This window comes from Lycorma delicatula, chromosome 2 (genome assembly GCF_047948215.1).
Source record: "Lycorma delicatula isolate Av1 chromosome 2, ASM4794821v1, whole genome shotgun sequence".
In the NCBI taxonomy this organism is placed as follows: Eukaryota; Metazoa; Arthropoda; class Insecta; order Hemiptera; family Fulgoridae; genus Lycorma; species Lycorma delicatula.
The window spans coordinates 210,551,443-210,578,726 of record NC_134456.1 but is presented as its reverse complement, the minus strand read 5'-3'; the positions used below and the strand labels follow the sequence as shown (position 1 = coordinate 210,578,726).

Below are 27,284 nucleotides of genomic sequence, written 5' to 3'. Positions count from 1 at the left end.
GCTACTTAGATGTTTAAATTAGTTAGGATTGACTTTGGAAGCCAACGTTAATATCAAAAAGTACACTAGGTACTGTACTAATTCATTTAAACTGCAGTAATTATTGATAGTTTGATAGTAGCATTGTACTTATTGATTGTACGAGGGCTGTCCAGAAAGTAACTTGCGTTATGAAATTAAAAACCAGCCAAATAAAGAAATTTTATTATATACATTTGAAAGGAACAATCTTAAACTATTTTTCTACATAGTTGTCATTTAAATTGAAGCACTTATCATAATGGTGCACAAGCTTTTCAATTCTTCTTTGTTCAGATTTGCTGCCTTAGATTTTTGACACTCATCTTGCACAAAACTTGTGATAACCAAGCTTCCCCAATACAGTTTCATGCAGAAAACTTTGTGAAATTTGGGGGATATGAAGCGAAAGTTCTGAAATCATAATGCAGTGATTTTCATGAATTTTACCATTGATTTTCATTGTCAGTTCATCAGTCACAAGGTTACGCCAACTACTGTGGTCCTCATCATGAACATTGATTTGGTCATTTTTAAACTGAATTCACCACTGCCTCACTCCACCTACACTCATTGTTCCATCTTCGTACACCTCACAAAGTTGTCTATGAATTTCAGTTGGTTTGAGATTTTTTTCCAGTAAAAACCTAATCACTGAACACACTTCACAACTTATGGGATTATCTATTGAAGTACACATTTCAATAATTCACAACGAACAAAGTAGAAAAATCATATTCCAGATGCTACAACAGCTTGATGTGTACTGAGAGTAGAAATGTTTTGACCCCAGGATGGTGGCTTTATCCCCATCCATCTCCATGCTAAACACAAATGTTAGTTACTTTACAGACTGCCCTAGTATATATTGATCGTCATAATTTAGAAAATAAATACAGTGCAGCTCCAACAGGGAATTGATAGTTATTTGGCTTGTATTGAAGAATTCATCATTATCAGCTTTATTTCTGGTGGGCAGTATCTCATATTTTTATCATTAAGTTGATTAATTTATGGAATATCTCCAGAATTTAATTATCAAAATTATTTATAATATTTATGATGACGTTTGTTATTGTAATATTATAATAGTGCTGATTACAATTTTATCAGTTACATTTAAAATAAGTATTAACTTAATATTATAATAATATTTATGGTTTATAGTAATTGTTAATGTATCATAGCCTATTGCAGTAATAATTATTTGCAGTTGTTTTATTTAATCTAGTCTACTCTTATTTATATTAATGTATAAAAATATTTATAAGTAAATTCATAAAATTTGTAAATTCAAGATTTTTAAAATTCATGAAGTAATTTGTTTTATAGAGGAGAGACATAGAATGCAATTTTGGTAATATGACTGTAGTTATGGCTACTCTGGCAGCTCTACTTGATAAGCTAAAAGTGAAGTAAAATCAGACATGGAAGATATTATTAAGAAATTGATTGGAAAGTTAAGTAATTCAATACACGAGGAAGAAAATAGAAAAATTGAAGAGCTAGCCATAGAAAAGGAGAATTTTTTAAACTGTCCCGCGACAAAATAATTTAATTTTTTACAGTATTAACCGACTAGAACAGGAGAATTTTAAAAATCTATAGGATAAATTGATTGATATATTGTTTAACAATATTATGTCGGTAGAAGTTTATTAAAAAACTGACCTCAATTACATGAGAAGACTTGGCTTAGTGGAGAGGGAGGTGAGGTCCAGTGCTAGTTTCCTTTGTTTCAAGGATTAGTAAAACGAAGATTTTGGGGCATAGTTTTAAATTGAAAGGGAGCAGAATCTATTTAAATGAGGACTATGACTTGGAAAATGGAAGAAAAGAAAAACTGTTAGAAATTAGGAAAACTGTGCTTTGCTGGTGAGGATTCAAAATTTCTAGAGGTGGATTGTTGGTTGATGGCATTTTTCAACAATATGAAGAATTGATTCAGGAACACAATACTACAGATGAAAGAGAGGATATGGTTGGTCAGGAAGGTGAACAAACAAAAAAAAGAAAAAAGGAAACGAATAGGTAAGAGCTCAAAAGAAGTGATGTCGGCAGTAATGGCTGACTTTTTTCATTCAACAACTGGTTCAGCATCATCAGCCAAGTTGAAGGATAATTAATAATGAGGAGTCAAAGTTACATGAATTTGTGAATATCATAGCATATAATAAATGTAGATTAAACATTTTTCTTCTGTTTGAAACTTTCATGTTGGATGATGAGAATTTAGTTAGAATAAATTATTAAATCTATTGATGATAATTTATTGATTATTTATTTATTGACGATGAGAATTTAGTAAGAATAGATTAGTTAATTATAATTTTTTGTGTATTCCTGCAATTAAAACATTCAACTTTGGTAGAGTTAGTGGCGGCTGCATGTTTGGAATTAAAAAGGGTAAAATATGTAAATGTGTATTATATGTAAAAATATGTAAATATCTAAAGTTTGTTAAACTGGGTAATACAATGTTATAAAAATCGCTTTCTCCTCCTATATTGTGCATGTGGTACCTGCTTATTTAAATTATAATACATGGCACCCGGACTTTGAAAAGTTATATAACCTCTTGGAGTATAAAAATGAGCAGTTTCTATTACTTGGGGACTTATAACAATAGTTATAAGTCCCCAAGCTTTATAACAATATAATTAGGGACAATATAAGAATAGTTGATTGGGATTGGAACAAGTAATTCCATAAGATGTATTAGTGAATATTGAGAATCTGAACCTGTCTAGAAATTTAAAAAATGAAATTTTAAATGGAAATTGCAAGGAGCTGTTAAAAATGTCTAAGGACTTCAATTTAATAGTTTTAAATGGATGTTTTACAGGAGATGCAAGTAGAGAAATGACATTTATTGGATCGCAAGGTGCCTCAGTAATTGAGGTACCTTACTGTGGGTGACGTTGAACTATTGCCAATTATAGATAACTTTCAAGTACAGTAATTATATTTCTCAGATCATTGACCAATAACTGTAAAAGTTGATCATCAATAATGATCTTGAATAATGTAACGTCAATTTGTCCAAAATTAAAGTGGAGAAAGTAAAATGAAAAAAGCATTCCAAATCAAAGTAAAACAACAGGTTAGAGAAGATATTTGGTCTGGAGATCCAGAGCATGATTCAAGCTTATTAACAGATATATTAAATAATGGAGATAGTCCAAAAGCTACTAATGCCACAAATTTTAAACAGAAGTAGTTTGATATGGAGTGCCAAAAATTGCATAAAAGTGTGTTTAGATTTCTCCTAATGTATAAAAGGACTAATTCAGAATATTTCAACCATGAATATCTAGAACTTAATAAAATTTACCAAAAATTGTTAGAAAAAAAGAGGAAAAGTATTGGGAGGTCAGTAATTACTAAATTCAGAGAAGTGCGAGACTGGAAAGTTTTGGAAGTTGGTTCACTGTTTTAAATGGAAAATATTTTGTTCTGTGAATGGTATTACACGTCTGGAGTGGGTGCAGTATTTTACTAAGTTTTTGAATCCAATTACTAGAAGACTTTACTGTGAGCCTTTATTCCTTGATGAAACCTTGGACGCTCCCTTTAAATTAATAGACTTGCTCAGTATAATCAAAAGAAGCAAAAATTATAAGCCACTTCGGGAGATCAATTACCCTATGAATTGTTAAAGAATGTTCCCATTGCTTGTTGTAGTGGATAAATTGTTGGATATCTATAATAAAATATATGAAACTGCTAAAGTGTGTAATTGCTTTTAAACTTAAGTAATATTACCATTATATGATAAAGGAGATCTTTAACTGAGGTAGAAAATTACAGAGGTCTTTTTTTCAGAAATACTATTAGAAAGTTATTCTTTAATACAGTGTTTCTCAGTCTGTGGGGCACGCCCCCCTACGGGGGTGTGATGACACTAAATGGGGGGCGCAAGCATATCAAAAAGAAAATATTTAAAAAATGTATTAATTTACTGAAAGGAAAGCAAAACAAAATATATTCTGGCATAATAAATAATAAAATACACATTTACACTGATATAATACACTTACAAATAGGATTGTATTGGTACTGCATAATGTATTTTTAATAATTAACTTATCAATATTAAATTAAAAACAACTTAATAATTATTAGTGACTCCCTTGGACCTGTCTTGCAGAGCAAAGTTTTTCAAAGGAAGGTTTAATATATTAGAAATAGACACTCTTTTTCTATATTTAACTGAGATCTATATTTTGTCTTCAAAGCAGCCACTGCAGAAAATCCAGTTTTGCAAAGGTAGGATATTGAAAATGGTAATAGTATATGAAATGCTCTTGTTTTCATTGCAGAAAACTCATCATCCACCCCTGTCTAAAATTCTAAGAGTGATTTATTACTAAATTTCTTGATTTTGCACTTGTGTAGTCAATGAAAATTTCTTCTTCGGTAGTTGAGAACCCTTCAGGAATATTTTGAAATGGATCCCTAACCCACTCCATAACTTCCTACCCTAAGTTCAATTTAGTAATAATTCACTTTAGAATTTTAGACAGGGGTGGATGATGAGTTTTCTGCAATGAAAACAAGAGCATTTCGTATACTATTACCATTTTCAACATCCTACCTTTCAAAAATTGGATTTGCTGCTTTGAAGACAAAATATAGATCTCAGTTAAATATAGAAAAAGAGTGTCTATTACTAATATTAAACCTTCCTTTGAAAAACTTTGCTATGCAAGACAGGTCATCAGCCAGAAAATACTTATTAAAATTCTTTGCCAGCATGGGTAAATGATTTTCAAAGTCAACAAAAACAACTTTCACATGTTGTTCTTCATCCTTGTAAGTTTTAACACATTCATCCATATTTGCAAACATTTCTAGGTTTTTTTGCTTTAAATTTCTGCTCCACAATTCCAATTTTCTAGAAAAAGCATTAAAATTACCACTCGTATTCGGCAATTTGCTCCCTGGAGTTGAAGATTCAAGGTATATTTAATTTCTTGAATATGTCAACCAAGTAACTTAATTCCATCATAAATAAACCACCTGGAAACTAAACAGCTTCTGGTCAATTTTCCTCTTCTAGAAAAATAGCGGTTTCATCTTTTAATTCATAAACATGTTCCATGTGATAATATCTTGTCTTACAATAAAATAATAATGTTTATTGTATCTGCACAGGCATATGGACTGAAAAAAATTTATTTTCTTTCGGCCAGGCTTCAAGTTTAGGGAGGGACTGGTGCTTCTGGATTTAGAAGACCTGGAAGTGAGTATGTCGGTGCCCTTTCTGACGCTGCCAAAAATTCAATTCTCTATAGTTCTGGTCGAGAGAGGCTTGCTCCATGGTAGAGCAGGGAATTTTCAGCTTTGAAACAGGCTGTCTGTCGTTTGCGGAGAGCTTCTCAATGTGAGGGTAACTGGAATGGCAGGCAGTTCCTGCCTGTGGCTTGATACAGACATCATAGATCTCAATATTTTCACAAAGTTCGGACAGCAAAGAGAGATTCCTGGTGTTCCTTTTTATATGAGCAGTGGAACAAGGATCCCTGGGGAGTCGTCTATAGAGTATTGGGACACAACAATGTAAGGACATTATTCTGTCTGCCCTCTCGACCCAGTTTGGCGTAATTTCAGACATGTCAGATCTTATGCAAATTACTTGACAATTTACTGTCTGACAACAGTGAAGCTGTAGAAGAATTTGAAACAATTACGGATCTAAAACAAGGTCCGTTGAGCCCTTTACTTTTTTCTTTTTTTGTTAATGATCTGGAAATGGTTGTGGAAAGAGGAGTTTATATAGCTGACACTTTAATGAAATTGTTCCAAGCTTATGCTGATGTCATGCTAGCTGAAGATCCTGTCTCATTACAGAGGATTATAAGTGGATTGCTACTGTACTACCAGAAGTGTAATTTACAGTTAAATCTTGGTAAATAAAAAATTATGGTTTTTCGCAAAGGGGTGAGACTAACAAAACTTGAAAAGTGATGGTATGGAAAAGAATGAATAGAAATTGTAAAGTATTACACTGTCAACAAAATAGTCTCTGGAAATGCATTTTAAGAAAAGATTACAGTGACAAAATTGACCTTGAATTCATTTAGTAATCTGTTGTGCAATGATAATATTGCATTTGAGAAAAAATTGGTTACTTTTAATGTGATGTATAGATTAATAATTTGTTAGGGTGCCCAAAGTCAGGGGTGTGGGATGTATGATAAGGTAAAGATTCTGCAGAAATTTTTTATTAAGACAGTGATTTATTTGCCCCAGAATTCTCCAACTTATAGTTTATATCTGGAAACCGGACTGGAGTCTATATTTTTGCATACAATTAGACTCCATTTAAAATACATACAATGTTGTTTGAAGCTGCCAGAAACAAGGTCCAAATGTTTTAGTAAGGCATATTATAGAAAAAAGAATATATTTATAGGGTGAATGGAAAGAACTTGTTCAAAAATATAACATACTACTCATTTATGTCTACCCAGAATTTAAAGTGAATTCTGTTGTAGAAATGATTAAGAATAAAATGAAGTTAGACTAAATAGGTATTTTGAACAATAGTCGTAGTCATCAAATTTACAAAGAAACTTAATCATGACTTAGCATTTAATTATGTATACAGTAATGAGTCATTCTATGTTAAGTGGACCAGGAGTCCCCTGTCAACCATCTCCAAACTTCATCAAATTTTGCATGGACACTCGCTATGGTTTTTAATACCATTTTACCAAATTTTAGCTGCACAACTGCTATTGCTGATTTTCTGTAATCTCTTGAAAAAAAGAGTACTTACTGATAGTTAGCACATATATGTAAAAAATTCTGACTTTGACTTATAATTTCGAAGGTAACATTCTTTAAAAAATGTAATAATATTCTGAAGCATTGAATGTTTTTTTTTCTCCTTCAGCTATTTTATGTAACTAGAAATGTCCAGTGATTAAAAATCTGCCACATACAAAAGATTCTTCCACATCAAAAGACATCTGTGAAAAGCTTTCTTACCTGTTGTAATATAATATACGGTCAAAAAACAAAATGCATGGTTTTTGTTGTAAGTTGCTCTTTCCACCTATTATAAAACTAACAAAATCTGAGAAGACATAACCTGAGATATAAACCTTTGAAGATGGGGGAAAAATCATTATAAAAGATTTTTGACCAAATTTGGTAATAGATTTTTCCTTACATAAGATTCCAATTGCTTTGAAACTGCAGGATCCTATACATAATTTCACTCCCTTTTTCAAATTATGAAGCTCATTCTGATAAAGAATTAGATAAGGAAATATATAAGTTCAAACTTTGGCTTCCAAAATGTTGCAACAAATTATTGGCTGAATTTTAGCTGCTATATTTGAAAACCAGGTTCCAAAAGAAACTTGTAATAACATTTGAATACAGTATAAAAAGTTAATCAACAATACCAAAATTTGAATCTATATGTATCAATTATTTCTGTCAAAATTGTTAGTCAAAGATATCAATTTTCACATGTGTCCACAAACTATAAGTAGTACCCCTTTTTCACGAGGCCACAAAAAATCAGCTATAGAAGCGGTAGTTTGTATAATGGCATTTCAGACCGTGGGGTACCTTCACCAAAAATTTGCAGATTGTCAACTGAGAAAAATTTTCAAAACTGGACCACTTGACCCTAATTAAAAATACTGTATACTGGAATGACCCTAATTAAAAATTTAATCAAATTTAATGGTGGTTTTTTTTAAAGCTGAAATTGATTTGTCTGAACATGTTCTCATTTTTTTTTTTATTAATTCTTGGGCATGTCCTATGTGTAATAATGCAAAGAGAGGAGGTCATTACACATTTTGTCCTATTCTATGAGAGATGATGCTACAGTATTTTAACAAGGAATTTTTGGAAATGGAGGATCTGAAGCATATCTTAATGGAAGTGGTGGCCAATATGAAGTAAATATTGTAGAAAGGCTTGGAAATATAGATTTTCTTTGATTCTGGATTTTAATTTTTAATGTGTTTTTTTTTTTAGTTCTACAATCCCTCTGATGATCATAGACCAAAGAGGTGTTGTCTTTTGTCAAATATTTTAAGTTTATAAATATTATTTCAATAAAGGCTCTGTTGTTATTATTATTATTAATATTAGCTGTGTGATTTCCACTGGCTTGATTATTGTTTTGATTCCAGATCATAACCTTAGCACAAACTCTTATTATCTGCTGGATTTTTAGAAAAAAAAGTGTGATCAGTTCAAAGTTTGTTCTTAAGACATTGCATACAATTGGCTTTCTGTTTTTCTGTAAGTGACTGAGGCAGAAATTTTGCAGCAAAACATTTCATGTTCATATCATTTATTAAAATTTGTCAGCAAGAATTCCAAGACACTCAAGTTAATTAAGAAACTTCTTGTAAAATAATGATCTTTGTAAATTATTTTGCAAACTTTTTTAAGATTTTTGTCATTCCTAATTGTGGAAGGTTGGCTAGATCTTGGTTAGTCATCAAGTGATATTTCCCCTCATTTGAAACAAAAAAACCGTTTATAAATCCGTGTTTTAAATAAAGCTTCTTATATAAAAGAATTTTGAAGCATCACTAATGTTCCAGCAGCTATTTTGGTGAGAAAACAAAATTTAACATTCAAACTCTCTAATCTTTATCATCACTCATCACAAACACATTTAGCAAGTACCAAGAATAATAGATTTTACAGAACAATGTCACCTGGCAAACTGCTACAGAATGCTGTAAACATGCTACATTTAGTGGTGGAATTTGTTACAACTTTTAGATTGCACACCTGATACAGATTGCAGTTATTTTTTGGGACGAGCTATTATAAGTTGCCAGAGTTAAGGTTAAAATTACTGTATAAAAATTAATTTTATAAATAAATCATCAAAAAATAATTTTTAATGAATTAATTTAATATTTAGCAGACAGATGCAGAAGTTATGTCTGATGATACTAAAGAATCTGTTAAGAAAATGAGTCAGTTTTATATGTCCAATCCAAATGCTATAATACTTTGTATTCAAGATTGTTCTGCAAATTCTGGAAGATCTAATGTAGCAGAAATTGTATCTCAAATAGATCCTCAGGGAAAAAGAACAATTTTTGTTTTAACTAAGGTGGATTTAGTTGAAAATAACTCAGCAGATTCTTTAAAGGTATGCAAAAAAATCTATAATTTTTACTTTTCCAAAAGTAGTTTAGCTTGTTACAGTTATTTTTATTATTACTCCATCATCACATGGAGTCATTAAAAATAATTAAGAGATAATCATGTAGTTTGTTCTGATATAACTTTGTCATAAGGACTGGCTTTCTAGAAATTTAGGTCATACTCCAGTCTCCAGGATTACAGACTCATTGGCCATTTTCCAGTATTCAGTGTGTTATAGATGAATGTTTAAAACGGACCAAGAAATTAGAATTATACCAAAGGGATTGATTTTACTTAACCATTATCATATATTAAGAAGAGAGTAGGTATTTTACTACAGGTAAGAAATTGAGTCCATTATTCTTCAAGTGGATACGATGTTGATACTACATACATAGTGTCATGAAACTATTCTATAATGGACTTGTGCAATATAGCAATGTGACTGAAAAACTGTGGAAAAAATCTGCACCAGCAGCCATCTATATTTTGCAAGTATGTAAATAAACTGTACATTCTCTTTATGATTTAATCTTTTTGTCTATCCAGTAAGAACAGTTTGTTTACCAATTCTGAATTGTTCTGGTTAGGGTTCATACTCTTGTGAATTGTTCTGACAAGGTTTCATTCTAGTTCACTCTACTTATTACTTCGTTTTTCACTCTGTCCCTTTAATCTTCTCTCCTCCAAGCGCACAAGATATTTTAAGTGCCTTCAGCCTTTACTTTTTCATTTTTCCAAGTGTCCATATTCTATCCATCCAGAAATATACACCAAGCGTGACATTTTAAAATGAGCTTTTGAAGTCTTAGCATATATTAACGGTAGAAGGAAGAGTACAGAACTACAGAATATGGTAAAAACTTTTTTTAAATGTGTGTGTGTACACACGCATGAGGGCTGTTCAAAAAGTAATGATAATAGTGACACTGAGGGAAAATGTTTTGCGAAGGGTGGTAATACTGCATAGCATTGTGTAGCCCGTTCTTTTAGCCATCTATAACAATCAGTTTCAAGTCCAGTGCAGTAAGTGGACATATGTGATGATTCACATAATGTCTGTTAGATATTCATTTGCCTACCATATCCAGCGTGGATAAAAAGTTAGAGCAACTTTGTAACGTGAAATGTGTAGTGAAACACTGGAAGAACCAAAAAGATGCATATGAATTATTAACTACAATGTATGGTGAAGATGTTATGAACCAGGTGACCTTCTTCGCCGGCCTCTGTGGTGTGAGTGGTAGCATCTTGGCCTTTCACCTGGAGGTCCTGGGTTCAAATTGCGGTCAGGCATGGCATTTTCACACACGCTACAAATCATTCATCTCATCCTCTGAAGTAATACTAACTGTGGACACAGTCCACAAAGAAGGTGACCTACAATCCACCAGGTTGGTCTAGTGGTCGATGTGGCTTCCCAAATCAGCTGAAATAATGGTAAAGGCAGTTACTTCTATACTAGATCATGGATATTGGTATTCTTTGGTGATTGGGTTTCAATTAACTATACATATCAGAAATGGTCAACCTGAGACTGTGCAAGACTACACTTCATTTACACTCGTACATATCATCCTTTGAAGTAATAATACCTGAAGGTGATTCCCGGAGGCTAAAAAAAAAAGTGTGACCTTCTACGAGTGGTGTATAAAGTTTTCAAGGAGGATAGGGAGAGCATCGCCTCTATGAGCTGCACGAGGGGCACCCTCGTGCAGCTCTATGAGCTGCACGAGGGTCAATGTCTTGTACTGAGGTAAAGAATACAACTGTCGTTATCGTCTACGAAGAACGACAGATTACCATTAGGGAGCTCGCCGAATGTAGACATTTCAGTTGGCAGTGCATTTTTTATTTTGCATGATTTGGCCATATGATGCATGACTTGCAAGTGGGTGCCATGCCTGCTCACACTGCAGCAAATGCAACTTCATGACTTCATGTGTCAAGACCTGTTATTGTGGTTTGGTGGGGAAGCAGATGAAGAAATGAACTTAAGATGAAGTCATAACTTAAGATGAATCTTAGCTACAACACTACAATTCGGAACAAAGTTCTCAGTGGAAAAGGGTGCAGTTGCCACCTTTGATAAAATCAATGATGGGTCGCAGTGCCGGTAAGGTTATGATGATAATCTTCTTCGATTCCGAGGGTTTTTTGTATCAATATGCTGTCGCTCAAGGCCAGACAGCCATGGCATCATTTTAAGAAAAAATGGCCGCACAAGAACAGTACCAAAATTTTACTGCATTATGACAATCCGTGGCCCCATGTCGCTCACACTGAAGTTAATTTATTGCTCACGGCATCGCAACTGTATCCTACCCACTGTACAGTCCAGATTTGGATCCTTGCGACTTCTAGCTGTTCTCTGAAGTCAAGTTTCCGCTTGGGGGATGGAAATTCAAAACCAATCAGAAGGTCATCAAAGTTGTGGAGGCATGCTGCAGGGAGCTTGAGAAAGATGGTCTGGCGTTCGTGTTTAAAAAGTAGCAGGAACAGTGGGAAAAGTATAATAGAACTGAAGGTGTTACTTTGAAAAAGAGCATATAGATTTAGAATAAATATTTTTTTCTGTAGAGCATTTTTATCATTACTTTTGAACAGCCCCTGTATATATATATATATGTACAAACACACGAAGAACATTCGATAATTGACGAGACAAATTCATGTAGAGAAAAAACTGTTCATTCAGTGACAATGAAACTGTCAAGTTGGCAACCTTGGGAATACATTTAATCAGCTGTTTGATCATAATTAATCTAAACGTAACCTCTTCTTGATTTCAGAATGTTAGCTCTGCTTGAAATATGTATACCAGGAAAGCAATGTTCAGTGATAAGATTTTTGCTATCAGAAAGTGTGAAACTGGCAGAAATTTACTCAAGCATGTTGAAACAGTATGGTGAAAACTGTTTAAACTGCAGTAACTTGTATAGTGGAACAGTTTAATTCATGCAGAACAAGTGTGACTGATCTCCATCGCTGTGGAAAATCAGTTGAAGATTTGACTACCATACTGCAAAATCATATAAATGATCTTATTCATGAAGACAAGAGAGTCAAAATTTCCCAAATTGCTAGTTTTGTAATATTACTGTTGAAACTGTGCATTCAATCAATCATGATGTGCTGAATTATCGCAAAACATGTTTGAGGTGGTTCCAAGGCAATTGACTCAAGTCCATAAAGATACCTGTATTCCCATATGTTCTGAGCTCAAAGAGCAGTTTGAAGCGGAATGACCTAGTAGATCGTATATAATAACCTGTGATGAAATGTGGGTACACCATTTCGAGCTCAAATCCAAATGGCAGTCATGAATGGAAACATCCAGATTTACCCACTAAAAAAAAATTCAGAACTCAGTGTCTGAGTCTCAGGGTCTTCTGGGATTCGCAAGGCTCAATTTTTAGTGACTTTAGAAGAACAATGTACCATGTACAGTGAGTACTGTTCTAACATGCTCCAACAGGAAGTGAGACCTGCAATAAGGCAAAAACGTCAGAACACTCTCTCAAAATGTGTGATTCTCTTGCATGAAAATGCACGCCCACACATCTCTCAGAGAATGGGAGAAACGCTTGAGAAGTTGGATTGGGAGGTGTTGCCACATCTTCCTTGCAGCCCAGACCTCGCCCCATCTGATTTTCATTTGTTCGGCTTGCTCAAAGACTTTTTAGATGAATGGTTCAAACAGCAAGGTAAAGACTTCTGTTCTGCAGGAATCAGAAAGCTCACATAATGGTGAGACAAGTGTCTAAACGTTACCGGAGACTATGTTGAAAAGTATTGTAAGCTTCATTGTCATTGAATAAATTGTTTTTCTCTACATCAGTTTGTGTCATTAATTATTGAATGTCCCTCATGTATGTATATATATTTATTTATTTAGGTTAAACTTTTTGTCGTCCATTTTTCCCCCTCTGTATGTAAATATCTATATACACAATATAATTTTCAGCCTTTACAAAGCACAGAATTAGAGAAACACCCTATTTTTAGTTTTTTACTTTATCATAATGTTTTCAGGCCTAAGCTAATCTTCAGTGATACTTTTTATAAATTTTTAGACCATTTACATTTATACATTACTCTATTAGCTTTTTACATTTTGTAAAAATTGTTGGTTAAAATAAAAATTTTCTTAAAAGTATTTAACCTAAATTAGAACAAATATTTATTCAGTCAAGAATGAAAAAGTATGAAACTATTAATTTATCACATCTTATCTTTGTTTACCAACTTAAATAATTTTAATAAGAATGTCCACGTAAAATTCTGTTTATAGATTTATAAGGCTGAATACACGTTTATATCTATATTTATTCAATTTTTCTAAAATTTCCAATTTTTTATTACTATTTTCATTTTCAATATTTACTTTACTTCTATTTACTATTTCCAAATTATCTTCTAAACTAATTATATTATGGTTATCATTTATCAAATGGTAAGCAACATTTGAGAAACCCATCTTTCTATTTTTAAATGATCTGAAATGTTCATTAAATCTGTTTTTAAATGATATATTCATTTTACCAATATATATCTTTTTGCATTAATTTTATAAATGCTGAAAGAATCGTATTTATTTTTTACTTTTTCATTATTATAAAATTTTAAATGTTTTATTATATGATATCAGGTTTATATATTTTATCAAGAAAATTTGTATTTTAACCAACAATTTTTACAAAATGTAAAAAGCTAATAAAGTGTAAATGTAAACAATCTAAACATTTATAAAAAATATCACTGAAGATGGGCTTAGGTCTGAAAACGTTATAGTAAAGTAAAAAAGTAAAGTTAAGAGTGTTTCTCTAATTCTGTGCTTTGCAGAGGCTGAAAGAATATTATATTGTATATATAAATATATATATTTTTTTAAAGAGCATGTAAAAACAATCGGATTTTTTATGAATAATTATATCTGAGAGAAGGAGAAAACTGTATCTTCCAGAAGCAGTGTATTATGTACATGTTAATGCATATTTATGTGTACACAAATGCTGAGTGTCAGCACTTGTGCCATTAAAACTATAATGAAGTTTGAAATTTGGCAGTGTTTGTTACATTCAAATTTAAAAATCAGTGGAGTAATACATTGCTGATTTGAAGACTTATTTTGCCAGCAGTCATTGATTTTATGTATTACAGTCCATTATGGTGCAACTAGAACTGCCACTGTATTTTGAATCGCACCTGGCTCCATACACACACAGATTTTCCTTTCTTCAAATCTATACTATTAAATGTTAAACAAAATTTATTTTATTTGGATTAAAAAAAAATCATCCAGTATGTTCACTATATATAAATTGCAATGATGGCTCATATTCCTTTAATACCAGTTGATTTTAAATTTATAAAAATCAGCTGATTTTCTAATTATAAAGTAAATTTGTTACAAGCAGATTAATAAAATAAATGATAGTTTACATCCTGGTGGATGGCTACCTACTGCTGTGAAACCAGATTCTATGAATTGATTTAATAATTTTAATTAAATTAATGGAAATTGTCTATTGATGTATATTCTTCCAAAAATGTAATCAGTTTGTTCATAGCATATACATTTTATAATATATATGTAGGATTTGCTCCCCTGCATATTGATACACCTAACATATCCTAACTGCAAATTAATTACTTCCAGATTGAGAAAATCTTGTCTGGAGATTTTCTTCCGATGAAAGCAGTGGGCTATTTCGCTGTAGTAGCTGGTAGAGGAAGAAAAAATGATACAATTCAAGATATACAGGAATACGAAGAAAGATTTTTTAAAAGTTCTCAAATTTTCAAGTATGATTTCTGTTGCAGTATTATAAATCTCATAATTTAGTCATAAATTAATAGTAAATAGAGATTGTGGGAATCCTAGCTGTAAATATATAAATTAAAAAACTCAGCAGGGATGAAGAAATCAGGCTTTTCTAAGAATATTGATATACTAGCATGGAATTTTTGTAAGTCTAGGTTATGGTTTATATTGTAACTACTGAAAAAGTACTTAAATTAAAAAATGTATAAAATATATTTAAGGACTAGACACAAAAAAACAGTAACACTTATAAATATTTTGAAAATGTGAGAATAATACATAAACTGTTACAAATGGTTTAATTCTTTCAGCTTAAGCAGAATATGTATGTAATATTAGAAAATCATCAACAGATTGTCTATGAAATGTCAGAAGAAAAGGAACTTATAAAATATAGATTTCAAAAATTTTGGTCATGATTTTGACCAAAAGACTGAACACACACCGTGGCAAAATTTGTTTCGCAGTTATTGTGTAAGAAATAAAACAACTTGCTGCCTTTTGAATCAATGAAATGATGACAAAAGTCTATAATTTTTTTTAATGACATTGGATAATGAGACATGGATGTAATGTTGGGATTCGTGTTACATAGCAGCACTCATGATGTCTGTTCTATATCTGTACAAAACAAAAGTAAATAAGAAGTAGCTGCTTTCTGTTCGAGAAAATTATGCAAAAATTCAATCAAAGTCAGAGGTTAATTATATTGATATTTTCAAAATATTAATATTTTGACAATTTTTACTGACTGGATGTGTGCCATTGCATTGGTTATTTTACTTCGACACCTCAAATGTTTAGTGACATACCTTTATATTGCTTCTCTATGCCAAATGTAGTCGAGAGTACAACTCCACCATATTGGCTCCTGAAATGCTTGTACCACACGCATTAAGTTTTTTATATAATGCTTTTGAAACTATATGTACAGTTACCGTTCCTTGATCGTTCTACACTTAATTTGTAAAGAACAATTCTTAATACTTTTGATTATTCTTCAAAATTTCTTCTATTGTTAAACATCTATTCACACAATTCTTATTTTAATTTTTATCGGTGATAACTGCACTACATTATTCATGTTGAACGTTATTGCTGTCCTCTATACCATTTTGTTAGGAACAGTAACACTTGTGCAGTGAAATGCAGCGTCGGCCTCTTTTTCTGCAAAGGATTTGAATAACTGAACATACCTCATGCTAGATATGATTTTTGAATTTATACAGCTATTTTAAACACAAACTGCAAGCAAAATTTGGCAGCACTAGTGAATGTGAATTAAGACAATCTTCCTTGCATGTCTGTTGATCTTGTACCCTTGTTTTCTGAATATGTTTCATGTAATATATTATTTTATAACTGCAATTTTACATGAAATTTGCGCTTGGGAATTTTTTTTTTAATTTTGTAAGAATCTTGAACATACTTCATTACAAGTACTAAACGTCAAGATATAGAATAATTTTCTATGCTTTTTAATTTAAATCTTAAATGTAAATTAGAATATTACAAAACCTTTCTAAATGATACCATGCAATAGCCTGTACTAATCTATAACAGAAAAAATTACTTGTCGCCTAAGAATATTGCTTAATGAAAATATTTGTAATACCAATTTTGGTAACCATCTTAGTTAAAAGATACCAATGAAGGACGTTGATAATGCTTTTCTTTTAATGTGAAGACAGGAAATTTTACTTGATCCTAATAATTTTAAGTAATTGCTAAAGAAAGAAAAATGAGTGATAGAAAAGACACAAATGTTTATAAACCTTATATATAATACTAGAGTCAATCTTTTCAAAACCCACATCACCTCTGTACTAATAATTATTGTATATATGAAATAGATTCAACGTGGTCCACCCAAGTACAGAATTGAATAAAATAAAATGACTCTCACCTTATTTTTTCATACAATCTACAATAGCACTTTCGCAGCAACCTGCATCTTAAGTTGTAAATTTTTTTTTTTTTGTTAAATATTTAATGTTAAATTACATATTAAACTCAAAATTAAAAACTAATGATTTATTATAGTTTTTAAAGATTTAAAAATTCATTAAAGGAAATGTAAAAATGTTAAAATTGTTAAAATTAAAAATCACATATCAAGAATTATAAAATAAAATATTATATACTACATGTGTTTGGCCTGCCAGTACTATAGTAATGAACAATTAATTAAATGTTTATGTAATATCATTATCTGAAAAAGTGCTGCTATCTATTGCAGCTCTTGTTTGTAAGTTGATCAACTTAAATTCACTACTATGTATATATGTAATATTTCTCCAAAATATCTAGATTTTTATTATTATTTTTTATATCTCCTTTCTTAATTTCCAATATTTTCAAATTAGTGTCAATATCAGAAATAAAATGCTTTATTATTAATCAGGGCGTCAGCAACGTTACAGAAACCCAATTTTTTTATTTTTATAATGTCTAAAATGTTCATGAAATCTGGCTTTAAAAGATACATTAGTTTTTACCCATATAAATATCATCACAATGATTAATGATCATTATATTTTTTAATATATATATATTGCGGGTTGCCGCAAAAAGTATTATTATATGAAAAAGTAAGGTAAGTATAATTTTATTTTATTCAATTCTGTACTTGGGTGGATCAGGTTGAATCTATTTTATATATACAATATATATATTTTTTTTTAGTAGTATAATTATTTGATCATACATAAAGTTAGTGTTAGCACTTATTAAGAGCCATCGTCTCAGCCATATAAGCAAAGAAGCACATGTAATATTGGTGAGAGATCTTATTAGGCAAAATAATATCATATTCGTTGAAATATTTTGAGTGAAATAAAATTGTACTTTAAAAACTAAAAAAATATGTTGCTAGCAGTTATATTAAATGTATCGAACAAAAAGATAAATTATAAACAAAATATTTCCAGTAACTAAGGTGTAGAATAATGGAAGATAAAAATACAACAACTCTTGAAATTGAATTCTTGTGTATAAAATATCAGGCACTTAGAAATATATCACTCTAAAAATGATTTCTTAGAATTTTAATTGGTGTGTTAATGTATTTATTATAATAAAGTGCTGTTTACATGTTAAATTTTTTGATTGCATATCTTTTAATTTTGCTTTATTTATATTGTAAGGATTTGTATTTGCAAGAAAAACAGTCATCAGATTCAGGTAATTTATGACTTAAAGAAGCATCATAAGTTTCAAATAAAGGAAATTAAATGTAATTTTATCTTTATAGAAAGTTTTTTTTTTAGCACATGATTCATAGTTCTTAGTAAATCATGAGAATGTTTCATAGATGTTTGCTTTTTCAAAAGATGAAAATATGCTCTCTTAAAGAAATTCTGTCTTGTTCGATTTTAATCTAATTTGATTAATGCTGCACATCTCACTTAAATGAAAATTTTTATGTGGTTAAAATTTGTACTATTTTGTATGTTTTCCATAAAATTAATAGTTTTGTAGAGAATTCTGCAAAAAACGGCTTTTTAAATACTTGGAGATTTAGATCCACATTTTTTTGCGTTTTAGTAGAAATACGTTGTTTGTGACCAGTTTTAACAATAAAACATAGTTTAGTCAAATTTCTATCCTTTATTTCAAAATGTGCTAATTTACTGAAATTTATTAGATTACTTTCACAGTATTATAAAACATTTTTAGCAATTTATTTTTCAATATTTGTAGGGACATATACTCATTTCAGTAGAGCAAATTATTTACACTGTGAATTATCAGGGGTTCTATTGTAAATTTAACGCAAAATTTACCCAAATTTAGTTTTAATCTGAATCTACAACATATCACTAATTGTTAATTACTTTAAAAATAAGTAACACTAGTTTTAAGTTGATAATTTGTAAAGGATATTATAAAAATATATTACTCTTCCTTAAACAGATCCTTTTGATCAGAAATATTCTACTTGAAAAAAAATTCATAATTTTTGAATCCATGGAGATTTCATGTATAATCATGTCTATATAATTAATAAATTTGTCAAATATGAAAAGTATAAATTGCAAAAAAGTAGTACTGTTAAATTATCATTAAGAAAGGTTTTATTGCAAAAAAGAGTTCATATCTCTTTAGATACCTTCAATGATACTGTTGTATCATTGGTTGAAATTTATTTCATAAATATTTATGATGGGAAATGGCATTAAGTTTATGTACAAATTTGCGAAACAGACAGCACAGGCGTGGAGGTCTACTTTGTCACCATGTTGATATTTTCATTGTCAGTCAGGACAGGCACTTTTATGATGAATGAAAATTGCCAGTTCCTCACTGGCAATTAAACCTAGTACTAGTTAATGAGGTGTTGCTTATAAAAGCAGGATGTTAGGCTGAGATGTGAACTTCAAATTTATTTAACAGTAGTGGCTGTTTTTGTATATAAACATATTATACTCCAGTATGTTAATGTTGTTGATTGTACTTATGTTTTTATTTTAAAATTATGCAGAAATATATCTATCAGAAGTCAAGTGATGACAAAAAATTTAAGTAGAGCTGTAGCAGACTGTTTCTGGAAAATGGTGAAGAAGACAGTTGAACAGCAAGCTGTTTCATTTAAAATATCTTATGCCAATCTTAAAACAGAATGGAAAAATAATTATCCTGGGTAAGAATAAGAATGAATACCAATTAGTTTTAATAATAAAAGATACACATTAGTCAACTTGTTGAATCGGTCTTCCTTATTTTTTTGGGTATTATCAAAAGTAATAGTTAGGACTGTAACCTAAATTACAGTAGTGCATCACATTATCTGTATCTCTTGAGATTTCATCACTTTGAATAAGCAAAAATATTAAAAAATTTCCATTGTACTATTAAAAGCAATTTGAAAACAAATATGTATTATAAAAATGTTAGATGAGGGTCATTTAAATATAAACTGGAATTTTGCCGTATGGACTAAGGATGAACAGTGAATGTGGTGGGGCGCTGCATGTAGTTAGTTAGACATGTGTAAAGGGGAGCAATCGGCTAGCCATGTCTGTAGGTCACATTTCTCGTCAGTAGCAGAATGTCTGAGCAAGAGGTATTATCATCCGTTGCGCAACAGATTGTAATACCACTTCTTGCCAATGAAAGTGTCAAATTCTCTGAAATTTTGACTAGACTCCAGGTACAGTTCACAGATGCTACCCTATATCTCAGGAATGGTTAACCTGAGACTACAAGACAACTTCATTTACATTCATTCATAACATCCTCTAATGTAATGCCTTACATGGTTTCGAAGGCTAAACAGAAAAGAAAGATGCTACCCTGTCAAAAACTCAAGTGTTTGATTGGCCCAAGAAGTTTCAAAGTGACCGTGATACAGTGAAGAACAAAAGTCATGAAAGTTGTTTGTTGACCAGTGTCAGTGATGAGATTCAGGTCGTTTGTGATCTTGTGGGAAGATGATTGCCTCATAACCGTCGCTGAAATTACATCAGAGGTGGGCATAAGTGTTGAATGTGCACAAAATGTTGTCATATGCTGTTGAATACAGAAAAGTGTCGGCAAGGTTGGTTCCACATCTTCTCACTGAGATACAAGAAATATCCAGAAAGACATTTGTCAGCAGCTTTGAAAGCAAGAAAGCAAGGTAACAAGTATGGAGTGGTGGAAAAGTAGGAAGGGGCGCCAATTAAGGCCAAGAAACTTGTCAGCTAGAAAAATTCTGGCAATTGTGTTTTGGTATTCAAGAGGTGTGTTGTTGTTGGATGATGTGAGGGCTGCTTATTGCAACAAACTACATCTGCAAACGATTCACATCATCCTCTTTCTCAATAACAACACAGACTCAAAAACTTGCTAAAATTTGTTAAGACACCCTTTTGAACACCACTGCATAGTCCAGACTTGTCACTGTGTGATTTCCACTTGTTTGGTTTGCTGTAGAAGGGAAAATATTTGAAGACAGTGCTGCAGTTGGGCATTGTGTGTGCAATTGTGCAATTGGTTGTTGGGGCTGCCACCTTGTTTTTTAGTGAAGGGATCATAAAGTAGGTAGCTTCCTATCCACTGGGAAGTGTCCTGTGGAGAAAATGCATTTCTGTTAAAGGAAACTATGTAGAAAAATAAGATAATTTATTTGTACATTTAACTAATCAATAAAACTACCTAAATAAATTCCGGTTTATAATTGAATGACCTTAATGACATGCTAAGAAGAGAGTAGTTAATGCATTTGAATCACGTGTGATTATAAATTCAGTGGATTTCTAGTGCTGAAGTTGGTTTTCTATGCACTTTGTTAGAAAAATTTATTAGTGTGCTTTCATATGGTTCCCATTAACAGGAAAAGTTAGGAAATATAAATATAGGAAAAATTTCAAAAATTACATTTTTGTTACCGAATTAAGATTAAGTTATTAATAAAATATTTTTTAAGTAATGCCAAATTATATTTGATGGACTTTCCCGGTGTTGGGAAGTGGCAACCCCATTGCCCAGCGCATTGCAACTACATGCTTCAAGCAGTCATTAAAATGTCATGTTCACTTACATTCCCTAATTATTCTTTTATATTGAAGGAGGAATATTTCAAATTGCAGTTAATTTTTTCATTAGTGAAATTTTAACAAAAAGTTACCGTTGAAAAATGTAAAGGTTGTTGACTGTTTTCTTAGAATTTTTCTCAAAGCACCATGAATTTTTTTGTATTTCAGGTAATTAATTGCTTTTAAATGGCGTCTAAAAAGACTCTCTTTAATGAGTTGTGGTTAGATATAAATTTACCCCCACAATTCAGTTGGTTGAGAAAAGGTAGAGATGTGTATCATGCTTTTTGTGGAGTGTAAAAAAATCATTTTGGACTGCACAGTATGGGCCGGTAGGCAGTGACTTCACACAGTAAAGGAAAGCAGCATAATGATATAATTAAGATAAGAATTCTCAGTCTTCACTGAAAGCCTTTTTATTTCCTAGTGGTACTTCAGTTCAGCAGACCAAAACTTTGATTACCACTTGTGAGAACTGTGGTTATGATACATCTCTGTCTACTTTGCCTGGATCTTCTGATCAGGGTAATAGTATTTCAGCAGCGAATGATACATTTGTATCCTCGACTTCATTTACACAAAATGATAACACAATTACTTCTTTTTTTTATAAAGACGATGTCTCTTATGGTAGAGATCATGTGGGTTCTCAGTGTTGTTAAAAATAAGTTATCCTTATAATTTATTTCAAGTGCAATATTTAAAATTATGTTTCCTTATAGTTGTATAATATCAAAATTCCAGCTTGGAACTGCTAAATGCTCTTATGTCATTATTAGTGGGCCTTGCACCGTACTTTGATGGCATTCTGAAAATACGCCAGAACAATATTGACAAAATATTTTTTTAAGTAAATTTTTAACATTTGTTTTCTGTACAAAATAAGGTGTTCTGTTCTAGTTTTTTTATCTATATTACTTTAAGTCACAGTGATTTTAGTTTTCCTTTGAGTTGTGTTCATATATATATTCTTTGTTAAATTGAAATCTGTGTTTCTTAGCATTTTTGTACAAACCAGCTTATTAAATATTGTTTTTTTTGTTAACTTTGCAAAATAATGTACGCTAGTTTTTGTAAAAAATTTTAACAATCTTAAATGCGAGCCAGTTATTTTTAAAAATTGCTGTAGTCAGTTTTTATTTTTTATCTGTGTTATTTTTAATTATTTTGAAGTTCATTTTTATGCAAGAAACTTATTAAATGTTGTGGTTTTTTTGTACTTTGCTATGTAATTTACTGAAACAATCTATCACAAAAATAGCCTAATTTTAAATGTATATTATAAAAAAATAATTAAAAAATAAAAATGAGTGTAATTTAATAATTAATAAAAAAAAAAGGCGTGAATTGGGCAGCTGTGGGGATTGGTGGAGGCTGAAAAAAAAAATCTATATATTTAGCAGAGTAAAGTTCAATAGCATAACAATATGAGTGTCAGTAAATTATTAATAAATTGGTCAGGAAAAACAAATCTTAAAATTCAGTGGGAACCCTGTTGCAGGTAATGGATTACTCAGCTGGTTTTGAAATATGAACACCTCATATTTTTTTAACTTGACTACTGTCTCTCCCACCCTCCTTTCTTTCCCATTTTTCACTTATTACTTTTCCACCCCATTAAGTCTTTCAATGCCACTTTTAGTTAAAAACTGACGCCTCATGCCAATTTTTCTTTGCATATGAAAAGATTTAATAATTACTTGGACATAGTTCTTTGTCTAAAATAACCAGAAACACTACAAAAAATAGTGGCAGTGTAACATGTTTGATAATGGGATACTTAATAGTTTGCTTAGTGCCATTGTCAGACATGTTACAGCAATCTCTTAATTTATTATTTATGTCAATTAATTTTTTTAAATAATTACTTTTTAATAAGTAATGAAAATAGATTTTATTTCTGGTGTAGTGATTATTGATTCACAATTACTGGAGTTGTTTTTGTAAATATTTTGTTTATATATTAATAAACTTATTCTCAGATGTTTAGATGAAATATTTCCTTGAAAAAAAACCCGAAAAAACAGAAGAATAAATTTCTTCTCTCTAAAGATAAAAAGATGATACTGAAATTCTTGAAACATAAAGTGATGGGTGAATTTCATTTGAAAAATTTAATAAAATAGATGTCACATCTGTATTTAATTATTTTTTTAAATTATTGTGAAACATAGAAAATTAATATCACAAAATAGAATTTTTTAGGGTTGGGGAAAATATTTAAAAAAATTATTTATTGGCATTAAAAAAATAAAATTTTACAACAGAATATGTAGAGAATCTAATTATGTTAAAACCTATGTAGTAACTTAACCGAACATTATCTTCAAAACAAAATATAGCAAAACATGGGAGAAAAATACTGTGTTAGAATTTTAAACTAAGTAAAGTATCATTCCAGTATTGGAAAATATCTAAAAACAAAATTAAATAGGTAAATAAAACCATATTGCAATAATTTAAAATCCCCTCCTTCACTGTTTACACAGTATTCCATTCAGTGTAAAATTCCCTGGGTTGTTTTTCTTACTGCACTGAAAATTTCTGTCCAATTCTTCTTTTTTATTCATATTCTAATGATTTCATATGACCCCAAAGATAGCAGCAGTCCATTGGTATTAGGTCAGGTGACCTAGCAGGCTTATTAATTGGTCCACTCATCTGAAACTATTGTTTCTAAATCATATATTCAAATAGTTTCTAAATTTGTGACAAAATTGAGAAGAACTGTGTCATGTTGAAAAATCATTTCTTTACCTCATTAGTGGAACATCTTTTAAAATAGATGACAAATTATTTTCTAAGAAATTCAGGCATGTATTTCCCATTAGATAATCTTTATAAATAAATATTCAAATAAGATCACTCCAAAAATTAACATAAATCTATTTTGGAAACTACTTCACTGTGTTGTGTGGGTTTTTGAAACTCCAATGTTTTTATTTTGTGAATTATTAACTCCATCCTTTGAAAGAATTGGCTCCTGGAAGCATTGGGGATAGAGAGATTTTCTTTAAGAATTCACCATACTGTATTATATGACAAATCAGTACAATTTGAAATAATTTGCCTAGTATTGAACTCTAGGCTTTGTTGAACTCGCCAAATTACTTTTTGTTCTTCATGAATATAAAATTGATGAAACTATTTCTGTGTTATTTATATAATAATTCTTTTTAATAGAATATGAACATGATTGTTTGTAAATACTGAAATACTGCAGCCAAAGGTTTTCAGATTTGAAATACTTCTATTCGGCAATCTTCATATTGTGTATCTTAGTGTATTTTCAAAAATTGTGTCTGAATATTCATCATTTGAAAACGAACGTTATTGTTCAGAAGTGATGCTAAAGTGCGTTAATTTTGAAAGCATGCAAAGCTGTTCAAATGTTTAATACTTGAATTTAAATTGTTGATCAGCTGTTAATTCTGTCAACTTAAAAAATTTAATATTTCTCAACTTATTTTTTCAAAACTATTCCTTAATATTTTTTTTTTAATATAACAGTGAAATTAAAATAATTCTATTAAACTATTTTACCTTATTTAATTTTCCTTTTTAGTAATTTATAAATAATTCAAAGATTAAGCTTTTCTAAATAAAGAAAAATTAATGTCATTTTTCAAAAACTCCCAATGGTGTTTTTGTAAATTACACAAATTACATATCTCACTGTATGTAAATAAAATAAAGCACGAGTATAACTATTTATCCCATTCAGTTGCTTTATTCTAGTTGACAATAGTCACAAGAAAACGTGAACTTTTAAAACGGAGCAGGATGGATATAATGTTTATCTTAACAAGATGATAACATGTTCTTGACAATCATATAAAACAAAACAAGGCACAATAGATATTAAATTTGATAGATGGGCAGTTAGTCATTATTTTTGTAGGAATTTAGATGGTAGACAGTTTTGTTCTTCCATGACTTTTGTACAGAATATTAGTAATACTTGAAGTTATTGAGGAAAAAGAATTGGAGTATTCTTTGTGGTTACAGTAATCACTAATAAGTTTTAGCATAATAAAATTATTAAATTATCTTTCCTAATATTTTATCATTATTCATTATAAAATATATTGTAAATTTTTACAGATTGCGGGAGTTAGATCGAGATGAGTTGTTTGAGAAGGCTCGTGGTGAAATACTTGATCAAGTTATGAAGTTAAGAGAAGTGACAGTTAGACAGTGGGAAGAAATACTTGTGAAAAAGATTTGGGAGAAAGTTTCTAGCTACCTATTCGAGCATATTTATTTAGTATCTGCTGAGAATCATGACATAAGTGAGTATTTTACAGAACCGATGTCTATCCTAAAGTCTCATATTAAAGTGATGAGCAGTTTTTCCTTGCTTTGCTCAGGTGGTACATAATTTGGAGCCTGCCATACCACAAATACCTCTTCAAAAGTTTTATTTCTATACATTCTGGAAAATGAGGCAAACTTAATTTTGATGGGGGTTTTAAATGATTAAAAAAGTCATTGTATGTCAAATTTAATTTAAGAAATCTATTACCAAATGGTCTAATAAGAATTTATAAATTTATGGTAATGGGAATTCAGCTTACCTACAGGCTACATTAGTGAACATAATTCACGTCTTTTTTATTTAATGAAAAAAAAATTATTTGATTATTTTGGCTTTACAATTATTGTAAATTTTTTCTGAACAATTTTTCACTAGAGAGAATTCAGTTTACTTGAGTATGCCGAATAATAGCCTTTTTGTTATTCATATGAATTGCTTTTGTTGTAATATTAGTGTTGTAGCCCTGATCTCATAATTACTTCCATCTTTGGACTTTTGATCTTGATGATCAATAGATGTATGCTGTATTTTTATTCTATTATTATTTTATCTTCATGCCATTCACACAATATTATTTAGAAGGTAATACTATTTGATTGGTTAAGTTTTGTTTATATTACATAATCTTCATTGTGGCAAAATTTATTTGCATTTGGCATAATTTAAATACTAATAATTTAATAAATGTCATTCATTTGACAAAAAAAATGTTTCATTAACTCAAAAGATTTCATGCATGTTCTCGTGTTAGCTAGATTCTATAATCTAAGATTTCAGGAAAAACCAATTTGATCTGTTAGTAATATCTATGTGATTATGGAAATAATTCACTGTAGACATGTCTATACACGTCTGAACCTGCATAAGTAGCAACGCTACCCTTTGAGTACCCTTTGAGCTCATTTGGTTCCATCATATTTACAATGCTCTAGAAGCAGTTACTTGTCAATGGACAAATGGATGAAAAAATGTTTTAAAAGATTAAAATAACAAAAAAACTGTGGGCGATGGAGAAATTCCAAATACATATTTGAAATCTGGATAAAAAACTGCATTAAGTATACTTATTGGTATTCGTGAGACAAAAGTCATATTGACCAGTGTAATTAATTAAATAATTAAATTTTTGATTTTAAAAACTTAATATTTTTTTTATATATATTTGTGGCCAGCCACTAAGTACAATACTCGTAGAGTGCTGTGCTAACATTAGAGTGCTGCATTTAGTGGCTGGCCACAAACATAAAAAAAAATTTAATGTTTTCAAAATTAAAGAATTATTTTAATTAATTATTTGACTACATATATTATGTAATGTATTGAATAATATTATGTTAAATATTTTATTAGCGTTTCAATGTGTAATCAAATTTCAATTTTAATTAACTGATGAGGAAATTCCTTGAAAGCGCTTTTGATTTATAAAAAAGAAAAATAAGATAAGGTAAGAGATCTTATTGAT

At 30.4% G+C, this 27,284-nt stretch overlaps 1 protein-coding gene across 1 annotated transcript in view; it reads left to right on the top strand.

Moving 5' to 3' along the window:
* Positions 1–27,284, top strand: part of LOC142320051 (dynamin-like GTPase OPA1, mitochondrial) — a 70,704-nt gene that overhangs the window by 28,372 nt on the left and 15,048 nt on the right. Inside the window, exons 8-11 of the mRNA XM_075357729.1 lie at positions 8,933–9,163; positions 14,822–14,967; positions 19,470–19,628; positions 25,609–25,796. Of these exons, the coding sequence (XP_075213844.1) occupies positions 8,933–9,163; positions 14,822–14,967; positions 19,470–19,628; positions 25,609–25,796 (724 nt within the window). The remainder of the gene's footprint in view (positions 1–8,932; positions 9,164–14,821; positions 14,968–19,469; positions 19,629–25,608; positions 25,797–27,284) is intronic.